At 45.7% G+C, this 17768-nt stretch overlaps 1 protein-coding gene and 1 long non-coding RNA gene across 4 annotated transcripts in view; one reads left to right on the top strand and one right to left on the bottom strand.

The window, feature by feature from the left end:
• The first annotated feature begins 173 nt into the window (after nucleotides 1–173).
• The window catches only part of LOC141930857 (uncharacterized), a 67814-nt gene continuing 50219 nt past the window's right edge, over nucleotides 174–17768 (top strand). Inside the window, exons 1-4 of one of the 3 annotated variants that reach the window (XR_012625412.1) lie at nucleotides 174–559; nucleotides 4242–4334; nucleotides 9114–9337; nucleotides 10506–10601. This is a non-coding gene — a long non-coding RNA (uncharacterized LOC141930857). Of the gene's footprint in view, nucleotides 560–4241; nucleotides 4335–9097; nucleotides 9338–10502; nucleotides 10602–17768 lie in introns of all 3 variants that reach the window. The other 2 variants (XR_012625411.1, XR_012625413.1) reach the window with 2 other exon arrangements.
• Nucleotides 5562–11708, bottom strand: LOC141930856 (ferritin light chain-like). The gene is made up of 3 exons (XM_074842263.1): nucleotides 11459–11708; nucleotides 9033–9179; nucleotides 5562–7374 (listed from the first exon to the last, which is right to left on the bottom strand). The coding sequence occupies exons 1-3, from the start codon at nucleotides 11639–11641 to the stop codon at nucleotides 6871–6873; spliced, it is 834 nt and encodes a 277-aa protein (XP_074698364.1). The 5' UTR covers nucleotides 11642–11708; the 3' UTR covers nucleotides 5562–6870.

Below are 17768 nucleotides of genomic sequence, written 5' to 3'. Positions count from 1 at the left end.
GTATTTATGCCGGAGCCCCCCCCCCCCTCTCCCGGCGCGGCGGGTCGGGACGGGGCGGGGCGCGGCGGGGCGGGGAGGGGGCCGCGGCCGCCCGAGCCCCCGGAGCAGCGGGGGGGGGGCGGCGGGGCGCGGTGTGCCGCGGGCGCGGGGCGCCGTCGGGGCGCTGTGGCGGGCGCCCGGGCGGTTGCAGAGCTAACGCCAGCCGCTGCCGGCGCTCGGCTGAATCTTTTTATTTTTTATTTTTTGCTTTAAGCAGCCCACCCTGCCCAGCCAGTCAGGGCAAGCGAGGCTCCCCGATGCCCGAAGGTGCCGGCCGCCGCCGGCCGCCTCTGCCCGGGGGACAGCGGTGCTCCCCGCTTCGCCCGCTCGGCTGCTCCCGGCGGCTCGCCGCCTTGTGCGGCGCGTTTCCCAGAGCGTCCCGGCCGGGGGCCGGCGGCGGGGCGCACTTGGCGGCAGGGCAGCGGCACCGGCTCCGCTGGTTTCTCCCAGGGAAGAGCCCCCCAGCCCCGGGACAGGTTTCTCCGCGCCGGCCGCGGCCATGCGGCATCGCGGCCACAGGGTAACTACTCCGGCGGCGTTCGCGAGGGCGGGCGGTGCGGGCGGCACCTCAGGGCGGCACCTCGGCGCCGGGGCCGGGGCCCGGCCGCGCATGGCCCAGGGACACGGCGGAGGGCCGGGGCCGTGGGTGCGAGGGGAGAGGCGGGACGGGACGGTCGTGCCCGCGGGGAGCCGGCGGGGCGGCCGCGCTCAAGATGGCGGCCGCGTGGTGGCGCTGCGCTCGGCGGGAGGCGGCGGCGGGACATGGCCGCCTCTAGGGGGGGATGGCGGCCCGCCGCGCTCCGCCGCCATGGGCCGCCCTGGCCCGGGGGTCCCCTCCGCCGCCGCCGCGCCGGGGCAGGTATCGGGGCACGGCTCCCGCGGGGGCGAGGGGCCGCCGGCTCACGGGCACAGGGAGGTGAGGGAGGGAGGGAGCGGGCCCGCCCAGGACGGCCAAGGCGCTCTGCTCGCTCTCTCCTCCTGGGGTAAAAAACTTCCCAGCAGGAAAAGCGGACGTGTGCGCGGCCCCCTTGAAGCGTGTTAGCCTGTTTCTCAGTGTCCCTGCCCACGTCGGACCCAGGTACAGTTCAGAGATACACATCGAGGATGGAAGATGTTCAGCAAGACTCAAGCGCAGTTATTGAAACTATTTGACCTCCGAGCAAAAAGAAGTTGTGTGGGAGGGTGAGGTCTGGAGGGGCTGAGACACCCAGCTAGCGCCTGAGCAAGTTGCCACCGTATTTATCACAGGAAGTATTTGATTCCTCCAATAAAGCCATGCGGTAACGGTTCAGTAATGACGTACCGGAGGAGAGCTGAGGCCCAAGTTATGGTCAGCTATCCCTTCAGCAAATGATGCTTTTCACTTGAGTCAGGATGTATGTGCATTTCAGGTTCCTCTTTCAACTCGAGCCTCTGTTTACCTTTATTCTGAAATCTGTGAGGAGATTGACTTCACTTTGTGAAGTAGCGTTTTACTGCACATGTAGTTGCACTGCAACTGGAGTGCTTGTGCAATAAGAATTTGTTGTTTCAGGTAACTAGCAGTGCCAGAGTTTGGACCTTGGAGAAATGGGATGGGTTTTGGTAATATCTCTCAAGGGTGCTAGAGTTTTTACTCTGTTTTTGGAATATCATCTGAGATGAGAAATTCAGTTCTTTTTCTGATACGGAAGCACTTCAGCAATTCAACTGTGTGATTTCATTGACTTCATGATTAAAATAGTTATGGGTATTTTTAATGTACCATGAGCTAAAATTAATCTCCATTCTGCAGTTATAAATATTGGTGAAATTTCATCTCACTCAAAATCAAAGGCAAAGCTCTGTTTTCGGTGGGGCAGAGGGCTGACTGAGAGAATCTGATAAGCTAAAAATCATCTAGTCCCCAGTCCCTGTGCCTATGACTTCTCAGAGGGGCTGCTGTGATGGTGGATTCTTTTGCTGTATGATTTGGTTTTTGCAAAAATTCCTAATCTGTAGCCCACATTTTCTATTTATTTAAATGTCTGAGTTCAGACAAATGTAAGAACTCTTAGGCACATTCTGTCATTATACTCAAAAGATAAAATTTTTATGTAAAGAAAGAAGTATGTCTTTTGGACTCTGTACAAGTTTGTTCTTTCACTGTATCTAGTGCTGAAAAGTGATATGTCCCAAGGAGATCAGCTATTGACCACCCTTATGCATTTAGAAGTGTATCTCCCAGCTGTTTCTGAGGGACAGAGCAGCAATCTTGTGGAAGTACTTCACTGTTATTACAGAGGTTCTTTGATCCGGAAGGAATGAATACATTTTTTTAAAAATCATTATTGAACAGCTAAAAAGTAAAAATAATTTGTATTGAAAATAGTGCTAGGTATACGATAATGCATAATAAGTATTAATGAGATATAGTTGTATGTTGTAACAACTGAACACATAAATTGGGATATCAAGGCATGGTGCTGGCTGTGTGAACCACTCAAGACACTTAAACTCTCTCCAGATCATTGGTTTCATTTGTGGAAAAGGTAGTTTTACCTAATATTTAGCCAGTGTTGTAGTGTATTCTGCCATTGTGTGTTTCTAGGTCATATATGACCCTAGGAAAAGGCACTCTGGGACTTGTGCATATAGTGTTTATCCTGGGCAAACTGGTAACAAATGGTGGGACTTGGACAAGCAATACAAGGAGACTGCTAGTAATTGCCCATGAATGCGCTTAAGTGCATGAATTCACCTAAAGCCAGGTGAAAAAGTCAGGAGAAGGCCATGACCAGATGGTGAATTCCACTCAGAGTGATCTTCCAGTGAAGGTGCCCTTGAGGACTCCTTCCCTGCTGCTGCCACCAGAACTAATGTTCACTTTTCCAGTATTATTCCCAAAGATGGGTTTGTCCAGAAATATGTTGCCTCGTAAGGTGGGGCCTGAAAAAAAAGTCTTTGCAAAGACCAAATCCTGAGGTGCTCTTCTCAGTTTTGTGTGGCCACAGTGTTTTGCTGATCAGGGATATCAAACTCAGACACCAGAGTGAAAAGAGCAGGCGTATTTTACTAGAAATAACAATATAACAGAATAATACAGAAAACATACAGTAAGAAAAGACAGAATAGTGCACTTAAACAAATAGGAAAATACAGGGTAATGCATCAAATCATTACTACCTGACAGAGAGAATAGTGATTAAGAAAGATCCATCACCACTTGCATACGTTACCATCATCCAGACCCGCAGTCGCTGGGCAGCCCCGGTCACAGCGAGGATTTGGAGAGCCTGTCCCGGCAAGTGGGAAATCCTACGCGCGGTGCGTCCACCCATAGGTGGTGAGGCTTCCAAAGTCGCTGTGAGCGGGTCCAGCCTTATGTGCTAAAAATCAGCAAGCCAGAATAGCTGGCACCTTTGTTTTAAGCGGAAATATCTGGTTTAAAGTTCACATTAGGTTGCCCCCAGAGCCTGGCCAGGGCTCAAGGGAGAAACTAAGGGAATTTCTCTGCTTATCTGATCAGATTATGCGCAAGGTCTCACATCAGGCCTCGAGGACAGGCACCTGCCTCCATGACTCTGTTACTCTATTGATATACAAAGGAAGGGAAAGATACATTCATCATAGCTACATCCTCCATGCATATTTCATTAATGATTACATACTGAGTTAACAGTTTTGGTTCAGGGCCTGTTGCTCAGGCTTCAACACTTCCACCTTTTACATCAGACTAGGTGGTTTGTTATAACTTAGTATAATACCTGTTAGCACAATGGTTATCAGTTATAAAATATACAGGATTCATCTATAGGTCAACTCTGGCTTGGGCCTATTGTCCAAGCCTGAGCACTTCACACAGTGGAGAGGATTCCTCACTCTGAGAGCAGGCAGCAGCAGGGGCCCTTTCTGTGCAACCACAGGTAGTGCTTACGGCAAACATTTACAGGTATGCCATTGTTAATACCTGTTTGGAAGCCTCTGTGGCTGAAACTCATAATTTCAGAAAACATTAGGTCTCTCCAGAGCTTCCAGTTTGGATGCTGTATTTAGGGTACTGGTGCAGCTATAGCTATTGGGAGCTGCCCCAGATTGTGTTTGCATGGTTTGGGCATGCCTTTGGAAGTACAGAAACAAAGTGTGTGTATGAACAAGGATTCAGCAGAGAATTTGTAAAGTTTCTGTAGGTCTTGTTGCCCTTATATCCGTTCCACATCCATCCTTCATCTCCCTTTTTTCAGGGTGTGATTGAAGAGGAAGCTGGGAAGGCAGAGGCAGATGATACTTCCTATGCTGAGAAGCACGGACAGACTCATCCTATACACAGTAGACAGGTATTGTTAACAAAGTTTGAGATCATATTCGCATATGTGCCCTCTCAGCAGAAGCAGCATGTGGTGGACAAGAAGAGCTTGTTATCTACAGTAACTGATTGATTTCTCTTTTTCAGAGCATAGACACTGGGAAAATAGCTGATCGCGTGTTTATCTAAAATTAACAGAATTGTCTCTTCAGGCAGAGGCCCCAGAACGTGTTTTGGAAAAGGGAGAGAAAAAGACCTAAAATCTGAGAATGTGTAGATATATTTGGCTAGGAATATGAATATGAGTCTCTGAGAAACAGACATGGCCATATTTCAGGGAAAAGAGGAGGCTAGTAAGTCTTGCTTTGAAAAATTCAGATGCTGGGTTCTTTGTTATGTTGGAATTCATTTAAGGTAAAATACAGTCTTAAGTGCTGGAAACAGTGGAGGAGGCTGTACCTACACTGCAGAAGGTCATCAGCTCTTAAAGGAGAAGACTGTTGTAGAAGTAGGCCAAGCATTACTGGTAGTATCTGAAGTGGTTTTATATGGCACTAGTTTGTAACAGAGTTAGTAGCTTTGCTCTGTTCACACTTAGTGAGCTGTATTTTAATACTGAGAGGGACGGATTCCATTGTTTTTATTCACGTTGAGCTGCAGTCAGTGGAACTAATTGTTGAATAAGGTATGCTCAGCATGAGGATGGGTGATGCAATCTAGCCCAGATGGAAATACCTTTTATAAGCTACTGCTGTATTAGAGAGCAGCCATCTCAACCTAGGCAACTCTAGCATGTTGCTAAAAGTGCTTCAAGCCATTCTTGTGGTGCACTGCAATATTTTTACAGATGAATACAGGAGTTTTATTTATTATTACAGATGAATACACTGTTTTAAAGTGATCCCCCCCTCCCCCAAGGTTGAATCCTATTAACAGAAAGACTGGGAAAGCATCTTCATTGTAATTGTCTGTCCTGTGTTACAACACCAACAGAAAGTAGGTGAGCTAATGCAGTTTTGCAGAAATGGCTACTTAACTGCAGCTGTGTATAAAAGTCAGTTTGCTGAAAACGTTTCATTGTGTTCTTAATGCAGTTTTCTGAGATTCATTTTCATTCTGTGGCCTACTGTTCTATCTTGTGCAACTTTCTGGTAGTAGAAAAGTAGCGATGCAGTTTTGTATACATACGTAAAATCTCCTGGAGGAGAATACTAGCATGCCTGTGTGGTAAATTGAGGAATACACCGTAGATACAAAGTGCAATTTTCAACATGAAACTGAATTTATTTTCAAGCATAAGAGGAGTATCACTTACAGCATTACATAAAAGCGTGAGACAATCTTTCAACAAAGCAAACCCCAGTTGCATAAAAGATGTTTTATATGACAACAAAAAAAACCCTAGCTGCAGGGAGCTGATCTAGGCAGTTGCTGCTCTTAGGTGACCTTGATAGCCAGTGTACAGAGAGGTGCTCCTGTAGGAGATGAATGGAAGGGATTTTGACACCTCTGAACTTTTAACCAAGCTAGCTAAAGTAAAGGCCTTAGGTGTGGTGCTAATAGCCCCCCTAATTGAACACTGCCCTAATTCAAATGCAAAACTAATGAACAGCCACTCTGTGATGCAATTCTAGTTGTGTGCTGCATTTTCACTAGGATCTTATTCCTCTACTGAGGACCATGATAGGGAGTATAAGAAATAGCAGTAGTACCATAGTAACACCATAATTTAGCTAGCTGAAATAGGGCTCTGTATGGTAATTGAAGCAACCATCCTAGGTTAAGTCTGGACAGAACCCTGAGCTAGTGTTCAGCAACACTTGCAAAATACGCACTAGAACCTGTACAGATCACATCTGATGAGAACCTCTAATTTTTCTCTCATCTGCTGAGGATGAGAAAAGCCAGCTAGGCAAATAACTGTAGAGAAAACCAGCTCATTGTCTTATTCTCACCATTAAGGAAATGTTTGCATCCTTCATCGTGGAGAAGTATACCACTAGAAATAGCTGGGCAATAAGTAAATGAATTAGACTACTTAAATTGCTACTATGATAGAAATAAGACAAGAAAACTTTGTTTTAAAACAAGTCTTTTTAAAAAGTTTAGTGTGTTAGTATACTTGTTAGTGATGTAAAATATGTTAGTAATATAAAATATTTAATAATATAAAACTAAATCTTTGGATTTTCTGCCACATAGAAGTTTCCTTGTACTAAAGTTGCGGGGTTTTTTTAAATAAAAGTTATGTATACTGTTAAAAGTAATATGCACTAACTAATCCTATTAATCATTTAAGACAGAGGTTTAAAAGCTTCTTCTAGAAAGAATTGCATAGATAGAAGTGCGATTAATGCTGGCAATTTGGGTAACTAGCAACCTTGCTGTCATTTAAAAAAAATAATGGTATGGGCTAGGTTTTGAGCTGCAACTCAACAGAGGACAAGGGGACAGGGAATAAAGCAGGAGGAGAGATACAGCATCGTGTCTCCCGAGTTCTGGTCTCAAGTTCACCCTCCATACAGGTCTGCCTTAGGAGCTGCCCTGTAGCTACAACAGCCACAGCATTAAAGGCCCTCCCTGCCCTGCTTCACTTTCACGCCTGTCCCATCATTAGACTGTGGCAGCATGGTGGTGCAGTGTATGGTTGCATATATTGGCCCTATGCCGTTTCTGTGCTGGGAAGATTCTCTCTGGGGTCGCTTCAGACTCTCTGCAGCTCCTGTACACTGCTGGAGGGGCGGGCAGGGGCTGCAGTGCTGACTAGACTCTGGCTCTATGCCTGTTCTGAACTCTTTCTGCAACCGGTCCATAAAGTAATCTCCAAGACTATTTCTGCCATCTTGGGAACAGTCAAGCCTACGAGCATTGGTCAGTAGATCTCCCATCAGCTTGATCTTCCGGATTTTGGGCCCGATAAATTGTTTCTTGATAGTACTTGCGCTATGAGGGTCTGCATTTTCAATACTCAGGGCATAAAGCTCTTCAAAATATCGTATCATAGTTTTCCACTGTACCATTGCTACTTCCAGGGCTTTCATCAGACCGACTGCATACTCACAGTTTGGTTTCTAAAAACAAAGACAGAATTACATTTATTCAGAAGAACAGCTCATCTTACTGTATTTATTGATGGTTTCCTGCAACATACCTGGTACTCTAAACAAGATGTGCTAGGATTTTGTAACAACACCTCGTTTGGAGCATCTGTTGTTTTTTGCTGAGTTGGATGGCTGTAAACATACAGAAGTGGCAGAACCCAAGCACTTTTTCAAGGAACAGAGATTCAGATAGCAGCAGCTAGGCCTGAGGAGCATTCTTACACCAGGAAACCTTATCATAGTGTCCTGGTTTTGGCTGGGATAGAGTTAATTTTCTTCCTAGTAGCTGGTATAGTGCTGTGTTTTGGATTTAGGATGAGAATATGTTGATAACACACTGATGTTTTAGTTAGTGTAAACACTGCTTAGCAACAAGTCAAGGACTTTTCAGCTCTCACAGCACCCCACCAGCGAGGAGGCTGGGGGGCACAAGCAGCTGGGAGGAGACACGGCCAGGACAGCTGACCCCAACTGGCCAGGGGAATATTCCATACCACACGACGTCATGCTCACTACATGAACTAGGGAAGGAAGCAAGCAGCTGTGTGGTGTTTAGCTGCCTGACGGGCTAACCCTGACACATAGAATCCTAGAATGGTTTGGGTTGGAAGGGACCTTAAAGCTCTCGTTCCACTCCCCCTGCCATGGGCAGGGACACCTTCCACTAGACCAGGTTGCTCAAAGCCCCGTCCAACCTGGCCTTGAACCCTTCCAGGGAGGGGGCAGCCACAGCTTCTCTGGGCAACCTGTGCCAGGGCCTCACCACCCTCACAGGGAAGAAATTCTTCCTTATATCTAATCCAAATCTACCCTCTTTCAGTTTAAAACCATCACCCCTCATCTTATCCCTACACTCCCTGATAAAGAGTCCCTCCCCAGCTTTCCTGTAGCCCCTTTAAGTACTGGAAGGCCTCTATAAGGTCTTCCCTGAGTCAAACTCAGTATTCAGAAACTTTTTCAAGATGGCATTTTTATTTTTACTTCCTACAGCTTAACAACTGCTATGATAGGCCATAGAAGAACATTCTGTATTAATTATTTGCAGAATACTAATTTGGTAGAGGAGAATCAGCCCCCTCATCTTTAACAAATGAGGTGGGGTTTTCTCCTGATAACTTTGAGTTATTCCTTTGTACCTGTGTGACCCTGACTCAGATCTCTAGTTCAAATTCTATCTTGAGCTGTGTTCCAACAGATCAACTACTACCCCAGGCTGGATGTTTCTCCTACCTCCTTCCTTACCACCTTTCTTAGGTGCTAATGGCTTCTAAGCTTCTGTTTAGTTTCAGTGTGAAAGAGACAAGTGGGCTGTTTCAGCACAGTTTCACGAGTCTCATAATCCATTACAGCACACTGGAAACAGCAGCCTCCAGGTGAGTGAATGAAAAAGGGGACCACAGTTCATATTCTTTTGGGCTAGAAAGCAACCATGTAGAGTTAGGACTGTATGGTGACAGTTTCTAGGAATTACAATCAAGAACAAACCCGTGTACACTAATATGACAGGGAAATTCTATCCGGAAATCTAACAGTGGATGAATGCAGAGATCTGAAGTACCAACAACATAATGCAAGAAGTTAATCACTGGGGATTGCAACTGCTTGAAAGCTTGTTGTCTACTACCTACCTGGATGATTTTAGAACAGTAATGGCCTCCTCTTTCTTGCTGATACTTCATCAAAGCCTCTGCAGCTTTTCTTTCTTCCAGAGCTTGATGCAAGAAGAACTTCGAAACATTTGGTAGAGCCACATGCGACTGATCAAAATATTCACCCTAAACACACAAAACAAGAGTGTTAAGATTTGCTGGAGATGGGACTCCCTTGCAGCAGAACCTGGCGTTAGCAGAACATGGGAGACCCTTCCAATAGAAGCTGTTCTACCAGCACAATCACTTTGAGGACCTTAATCCAAATTTCTGCAATAAATTAAGTAAGTAGTTACAGTCTTAAATGAAAACTCTATACTTCTACTTCTACAGGTAACTGTAATACTGATGTTGTCTCTCAGTAGCACTCAGAGATTCTCAGAATATTTTATTTAAGAGTGGTTGGGGAGCATGTGTATGGTTTTTTTGTTGTGTTTTGTGTGGGCTTTTCGTTTGGGTTTTTTTTTGTTTTCTTTTTTAAACATAGTTCCAGCACAGGGAACACAAGCTTTATCCCTTCAGGTCAGCATTCCAGCAAAAAGTTAGCTTTCAAAGGTATGAGACAGATGAGGCAAATACCAGAAAGAGAACAAGCACGACTTTGCATCTGTTTATCAGCTTAATTATGGACAATGTTACTCCAAAATAAAGAATACTGCTACTGAACTATACTGTATGCACCTCTAATACTGTATGTAGCTCATGCCTAGGAATACTTCAGAAGTATTATAATCCTAAACCCACTGCACACCTTGTTCTTCTCTGTATGGGAAAGTAGCAACTTTAACCACTGCAATATTTACCTATGCTAATAGATCCATCAGCTCTTACATTAGAAGAATATTATCCATGGTATTGCTGTCCCATAAAGAGAACATATTAGAGGCAGGTAGCGAAGCAGAGCCACCAGGTTATGCTAGTTTCAACATTGTCTCTGCACAGCTCTGATGTTGAGGAGAATGAGGCAGCAGCTGGGAATATGCCAAGAACCAAATTGAGGGAGCTACAGCGTCTTGATCTGCTGGTCCCTAAACGTGCATATGCAATACAGCACAGCTTGGACATACTCTGGATTGGAGTACTACATACCGAGGGGTTGGTTTGTAGCCTGCCTAGGAGGGGTAAGGAACAAGCATGTGCATTTCATAAGTTTTTCTGCTTCTTATTGTCCTCCCCGCTTTTATCTATTACCCTGCTTAAATATAAAATAGTTGTGTTTCATCTGCGTTGCTCTGTTTAGAAAAAAATGCAGAAAAGTTATATACACAAGTTTATGTTTTCTCTTAATATTTTTATGGCCATCTGGGATACCCCAAACCTCTGACACATAGGCATGTGTGATCATAAACTATTCAAGAGAAAGTACATACTGGAATGTTTTAAGAACATTCATTGCAGTATTTGCATAATCCTTTTCCTGAAGTCATTCATTCGTGTTTCTGTTGACAGCAGAGTCAAGATTCAGTGTTTTATAACCAGTTCCTCAGTGCAAGTGTGCTGCATGACTTCAATTAGAGCACAAGTCACCACTCCTGCTTAACTGTTAAGGTAAATCTTTACATCAATCGTTAGCTATTTAAGATGTTCACATTTCTAAGGTTGATGTATCCACGGTCGATTTCTAACTGAGCTTTCTCCATCCTGCCCAGCTGCCAACCACTAGTATGATTTTAATCCACATGCTTAACAAGCAGAGGTTTTACTGCATACTTAAATTTTTATTGAACTAATACTTGACACCAAGCTTGATCAAAGGATCTTGGGGATATACTGAATATAGTTTCTGCTGCTTCTCAGTGGATGCTTGGCATCAGAAGGGACAGCACTGATTATTTTTTGATTTTAATGGCTTTGTTAAAATATATGTTGACTTAATATTTAATACGTAGCCAGACACCATTCTGGTACGTGTGTTACACAGTATCGGAGATAACTTTTTAAATTCATGTCCGAGGTATCCTGCCTGTGGAGCAAAAAACCCTACGCCGACAGCCGTGCCGACACTGCCGTTACTCCAGCAGTTAACCGCACACGGCTATTTTAGGTATGAAGGCTGGGGAAAAAACCACCCAAGAAAGAGCAGTACTCCAAAGCTGTGAGCAGCCCCTGTTCCCGCCCCTCCTTCCACAGGCATGGCTCTGTTTGAATTACCCAAAATACACGAGCGCCTGATTCATCACCCGCTTGCTCCTGACTTCGGGGCCGGTTTTCCAGCCGTGTCAGCGGCCGCCCCGGGGTGCGCGCAGGGGCAGCAGCGCGGGGTGTGAGGAGCCCCCCGGCTCCCGCCGGGCCAGGTCCCGGGGCGCCAGCGCTGCTCCGGCCCTGCCCGGCTCCGGAACCCTGCTGAACCCCGGGCGGGTCGCCGTCGGCCGCTCCCGCCCCCCTCCCCGCCGCGGCCGCCTTACCAGCGCCTGCAGGCAGTAGGCGAGCTCCAGCAGGGCGCTGGTGACGCCGCAGAGCCCTTCCTCCACGGCGGGCGGGAAGCTCTGCCGCACGCGGCTGGCGGGCAGCGCGCGGTGCGCCGGGCAGGCGGGCAGCGTCACGCGGGGCCGCTTGGAGCGCGGCTCGGCCATGGCGGGCGCCGCCATCGCCCCGCCGCGCCACCCCGCCGCGCCGCCAGATATAGCCCGGGCACCTGGGACACACCTTGCCGCGCTCCGCCGCGCTGCGCCGGCCCCTCCCCGCCGCCCTCCCGCCCTCCCGCCCCGGGGCAGCAGCGGCGGGGGCGGGAGCGGGGGGGGGACGGACACGCCGCCATTTCGTGCGTGCCCGCCCGTGGGCAGGCACGGCGGGAGCGCCGTCCCCTCGGCGATGGCCGCCGCAGCCCCGGGGCAGGCCGCGGTGCGGTGCGGCACCTCGGCCCCGGCGCAGCTCCCCGCTGCCGGGCGTCGGTTGCCAGGGCGGGAAGGGCCGGGCGGTGACTCGGCATTTGTAGAGTTTATTTGAGGGACGGTCGCCAGGGACGCCCACACTTAAATACCTCCTTTAATAGCCCGCGACGGGCTGAGTCGAGGCCGGAGCAGCTGATGGTAGCGTGCAGTCAGATGCAGTCGTGGGGAGGGAGCGATCTGGGAAAAAATCCTGGGAACTTAACAGTGTAGCTGTGTATGTCTTGGCTACAGGGTAAATTCTTTCTCTTTTTTGATTTAGCGCTAAAAATGTTTGCGTCCGACTGGTCCTATCTAGGCAGATTAAACCACCTTCAGTATGTTAGTAACTAATAATTCTCAGTTTGTACAGTAACTTCAAAATACAGGTTTCTGACTTTTTCAGCTGATTTACCGTATGGATGGAGCTCTGCATGTCACTGCTTGAGCATTTCTTCAATAGAGTCAAGCCAGTGGCGTGGAAATCTGAGTAATCTCAACACCCTTCGAATTTGATAATTTTCTGTTCAGTGATTTTCTGTTTAGTAAGCTTAACGTTACGTGCCGTTCTGTGGAATATTTTTCTAGCAGATCACCCCACTTCCCCACAAATCCAGGATGCTCAGGGCATCGTTATTCCGTTGCATGTTTTAATTGTTATTGGATCTGACTACCTAGAGCAGAGCACACATTGTCTGAGAGTAGTCACCTAAAGATGTGAGAAAATTGCTCATGAGAAAGTTAAGTACTTCTAGTTCAGTGCCTCCAGCTCCTATATTATTTGGCCTTTTTTGTTCACTGTAATTGTCCATTTTTTCATGCTTCTCATTCTTCATGGTATAGTTAAATTAGAAGTTTCAGCAAATAAAATGTGAAACTGTGTGCTAAGTTCACTTTAAAAATCCCACAACATTAAGTATATGCTTATTTTAAGCGTGTGAGTAAAGTATACCTGTAATATTTGCAAGACTAAATAAATCCGTAAGTTACAATCTATTAATTGGCAAGACAGTTCAACAATATATGACCTTGTTCTGAAGTTCTCAGTAAGGGTCCTCTTTTTTTGCTGGGGCACTAGGGACTTTGCTGGGAAGATATACTTCTAACAGTTACCTTTTAGCTCCCTGCATTCCAACTGTCTGTGTTGTAGCCAGTAAAATAGTTGCTAGTGTTTTATTATTCCAGAATAATCCTTTGACTGCCTCAGAGGAGGAAGAGCGAGTGTGGTGTCAGTGTGTGTGTACGCATTGACATCCCAATCTAAATAGAATACTTGATGACCTCCTTTCCGTGGACAGCCCAAATAATTTGAAGTGTGAAATCACAATAGAAGGCAAGTTACTAGTGTCTCTGTAGGAAAGTTTATGGTTGTATTTTGTTAAGTGGGAGTTCATGAGAATAATATCTGAGCATATCAGCTCATATAGATGCTTCTGTCTGTATTAGTGGACTTCAGGTCCCTTGGAAGTCAATATTAAGTTATCCCATTTCAGTGATGGAGAACTGAGACGCAAAGACATTTCTTAAGGCCACCTATGCTGTATGGGGCTGATCTGAAAACTGACCCTAAATTTCCTTAATCTCCATACATTGTTTATCCCCTCTTTTTATGAGAACACGGTTAAATTTATTTTGCTTTGTGCTTCATAGAACTAAAGGAAAAACACATCATTTGTACTGTAATCATATGTATTGTGGCAAAATTCCATTACAAAGTAATGTGGGGATTCTTGCTACATAGGGTGAGGTGGTATCATATGCTGGTAGTATCTGGACTGAGAAAAGCATCATCTGTTCCAAAAACTTGTGATCTCAAGCCTTGGTTTTCAAGAAATGCTGTGTCCTGGGGAACAAGCGCTTTCTTCAGTTTCTTAGTTACAACATTTCAGCATGGCATGGAGTAAGTGCAGCTCCCTGCTATCAGGTAGGGTTGCTTTTAAGATAGGTTGGGTTTTTTTCCCACCTGCCCTAAACTGAAGGGAAAGTCTTGCATCTCTCTCCCAACTATGTGCTTCAGAAAAGTTACTACCTGCTTGGGGTAACAATATCTGTGTATGACTTTGAGACGACAAGTGAATCTGGGTTAGATCCTTATTCCCACTAAATCTGGAAGTATGAAGGTACTTTACAGATTCCCTCAGTGAACTGATGTTGGGGTGAAGAGGGTTGGACGCTGAGCGATCTTGCCTGAGGGAAAGCAAGAGCAGATAGTTACCTGCGAGTCATTGCAAAAAAAGTTGGTGACATCTGTAAATAGGGTTGGTGACAGGATTGACCCTGTTTATACCCATAACCCAGGATTACTTAAATGTGTAGTGTTAGGCACATGCCTTGATGAAAGATGTCTTTATTTTTATAATTTGACACGATTTTAGTGCAACACATTTTAAAGAGTGTTGAAAGTGTATGGCAGAGTGGGAAGCCAAACAACCACAGCGTGGTATACAGAACTTGCAATTAAAATTCCAGCAAAATAAACTCTTACACACACACATCCACACCCCCCACTCCCCGCCCTTTCTTTTTATTCTTTGGCAGAGCGCAGAGGAGAGGACTGTGACTGTCAGTGGGCTTTAGCATCTGTAGCATTTAGCATTTAGTATCTGAAAATACCCTTTCTGCTGAGATTACTTTGCAAACAGTTAGTTGTATCTGGCCATTTTCTACCTTGATTCACATTTAAAGCTAGGGTCTTAAACTGCACTTTGTAATCTGGAGTTGATATTGTTTGTTCTTTAACCACAGATAGCAAGAGCTGTGGCTGTTGCTTCTACCCAGCTACCATCTATTAGCTTCTTTCTAGCTGTGACAGATTTTTCTTGTGCTTTGCAAATAGTGTATCTAATGTGCCACTTTTGTCTTATGTGATCATTCAGTGCCCATCAATAGCTATGATGAAAACAGAGGGCTGTGTGAGGAAAAAGTAATAAATAAACATATGCATGATATGTATGCCTGTGAATTAGCCTTCTTCATTCATGATTTTGTTTTGTAATTAAGTGAAACCTAAGCTCTCTGGCAGGAAATGGAGAATGATTCATACAAACACCCGTGAATTCACAATTGCTTGTATTGGACTTGCAGTCACTTAACCCATTTTTCTGTATGCTTTTCCATTTTCAACAGGTGCTTCATGTCATTATTTTATCTGATCTCACTCTTTTTTATTTCCTTTTTCCATGGAGGAAAAGCCAGCAAGACTTCTGAGTTGTTTTGTTGCCTTTTTGCACTGTATGACTCATAAAGTTAAAAAAGCAGCCTGAAATTTGGGAGCTTACTACTTAAGTAAGCATAAAAAAAGAACTTTTTTTAACTGTCTCACAGTAAAACTAGTCATCAGCAAAACATGAGATGGCCCTGGGTGACAATAGCACTGTGACCAGGCTGTGAGGTGGACGTTCTGGAAAATGCTTTTTGTCTGTATGTCACTGAGCACATGGAAAGGTCCAGTTCATTTCAGTGCTGTGAAATCAGCGTGTTTTAGCGATACAAGAGAAGGATTTTCCAAAAGTAAAAGTTAAAGCCTAGCCCCTTTGAAGTTAGTCTTGATCTTGTTGGTATCAAACCAAGCAGACAGGAGCCTATTTTGGGGGCTTATAGGTACAGAAAATTACTTTGCATTGCTGTATCTACCCGTATTTTATATGTATTCAGTTTACTAAAATGAGGTACCAAAATGAAATCCTGTTTGTAAAATACTTGGATTAATTTTGGTTTGGAAGTAACTTTTGAAGTGCCTTTTTTTGGCACTCACCTCAAATACTCCAAAGCTTAGTTTTCCATTTTCTTCCTCTCACTGATATTTTTATATTTGCAAAACATCCATTACTGCAGTGTTTAAAGCCAGTTGAGATGTTTGAGGATGTTCTTCAGTTGTACTGGAAACAGCCATGTCTTTTTTGCCTTCATTCAGTTTTCCCACTTTGCATCAGTAGCCTGATAAAGTTGTGACACTTTGTGCCTCTGATGTAACTTATCTCGGGCAGTTCAGTTCCGTAGGCTTCCTTGACACAAGTCTGCATGGCACAGATACTGAGAAGTTGGTTCATTTGTCTCTCTTTCGCAATGAAGTTCTTCCTTAAGGAACTTTCCAAACGCTGGATAATATAGACCATTGTGATATGTAGAGAGTTCTTTGAAACTTTACTGATTGAAATCTGTCCTTCAGACAGAATATGCCCACAGCCCGTGGGTATGTCTATGCTGTGTCTAAAACAAACATAGAAGACAAGCTCCTAAGAGTTTCTGAAATATAAGCAAAGCTTATCTTTAACTTGTGTCACAGAACAGTTATAGAAGGGTTTCCTAATTCATGCTGTTTTCTTCTCTGCGGTGTTTAAATTAGATTATCTGTAATTAATGCTTGCTTTTACCGTAGGGCCCTTCCAGTAACAGAGTTTGCTTCAGGCCATGCCGTGAGGAGACAGGCAGCCTCAGCTCCTTCTCAGCAGTGCCTGCCGGGGCCGGAGAGGCCCAGTGCTCTGCAGCGTAGCAGGGAGCCTCTGTGGCCACTGTGGCTGTGCTGAGCTGCCCCGTGACTTGTGTTCAGGGTGCACCCTGCCTGCACAGCACCTGCCCTCGCCCTCCCGCCCATCCCCAGGCACCCCTCCCTTCTCCTCTCTCCTGTAGGCTCTTTCCAGCTGCTGCTGCAGCCACAGTGCTCGGGCAGACTCATCCTCTCCCTTTGCTCTCACCCTCCCCTCTGTGGGCCCCCAAGAAATCTCTGTGCCAGGTTTGGGGGCTGTGTGGGAGCCTGGAAGATGTAACTACACCTCAGCTGACTGCGCAGGTAGTCTCTTGGCTGTAACTGTTGTCCTGCCTCAACCTGGTTTATGTTGGACACCTTCAGGTAGCTTGTTGCATCTCAAGTCAGGCTGCGGAAGGCTGTGTTCGAGTGTGTGTGACCGTACATGTGTGTAGACTTCTTCGTGCTGGGGCTGCAGGTGAAACTGCACTGCGGCCGCTGCTAACTTGGGTCTAGGGGCTGCATAGCACTATCTTCTCTTAAGCACGTATCTCTTTCCAATGCAATTTTAAATGTTGACGATTCACCTACACCGAGTTGTTCTCCCCTAGTCTTCCGTCCTTGTATTTACAAAATTGTTAGGCTTGCTGGCTAGGCTTCATCTGTGTCTTTCAGAGCCCTGCCTCTGCCCGTGCTCAGGAAGCCAGCGGTTTGGCTTGGGCAGCGAGGCGCCAAGGAGAGCCGGAGCGCCTGCGGAGGGCCTGAGCAAGCTTCAGCCTAGGCAGCAGTACTGGCCCTTCAATCTCCATTTCTTCTCTTATAAACATCTCTTATAAATACACTTAAGATGTAAGTGGACTATTAATTATATATTAATACTACCCATTTAATTTTTTTTAAAGAGTCTGCTCAGGAGTACATTAGAACAAATTGGCAGGGTTCATTTGCCTCTGAGATTTTGCAGTTGTTTTTTCAAGGTACATTTAAAAAAGCATAGGCCAGCAACCTTAAGGCTCATCCTTGCAATCTGTCCACAGTATATCATAAATCCAGTCACTTAACTGCCGGTTGAAGCCACTGGGGCTCAGCACTGAAGCAAATTTAAGGGGATTCTGTGGAATTTCTGAAAACATGTGGTGCACCCCAGGCAACATGTTGCATAAGGGGTTGTGCAATCCCAAACTGCCTAAAGTCTGTCATAATTTGTATACCTTGCCTTTCTGTTCTACCATCCTTTCCACAGCTGTGGGTAAGAATCTGTACTTACTTTTGGACAAATGAGAAAATAAGACTTGACGTGTTGAAAAAAAGCAGTGCTTTTTTTTTTGTACAGTCTGCGCCGTCTGAAATCAGTGACTGCAGGTAATGCCTTCCAGGCAGGGT

Source organism: Strix aluco, chromosome 16 (genome assembly GCF_031877795.1).
Source record: "Strix aluco isolate bStrAlu1 chromosome 16, bStrAlu1.hap1, whole genome shotgun sequence".
NCBI classification, from domain to species: domain Eukaryota; kingdom Metazoa; phylum Chordata; class Aves; order Strigiformes; family Strigidae; genus Strix; species Strix aluco.
This window is presented reverse-complemented; position numbering and strand designations above follow the sequence as displayed.

Excerpts from the sequence above, each read along its gene's own strand:
- LOC141930856 (XM_074842263.1), bottom strand. The coding sequence starts at position 11,641 with ATGGCGGCGCCCGCCATGGCCGAGCCGCGCTCCAAGCGGCCCCGCGTG. Across the intron at positions 9,180-11,458 it reads CCTACTGCCTGCAGGCGCTG|GGTGAATATTTTGATCAGTC; the intron begins GTAAGGCGGCCG and ends TTGTGTGTTTAG. Across the intron at positions 7,375-9,032 it reads ACTGTTCTAAAATCATCCAG|AAACCAAACTGTGAGTATGC; the intron begins GTAGGTAGTAGA and ends CTTTGTTTTTAG.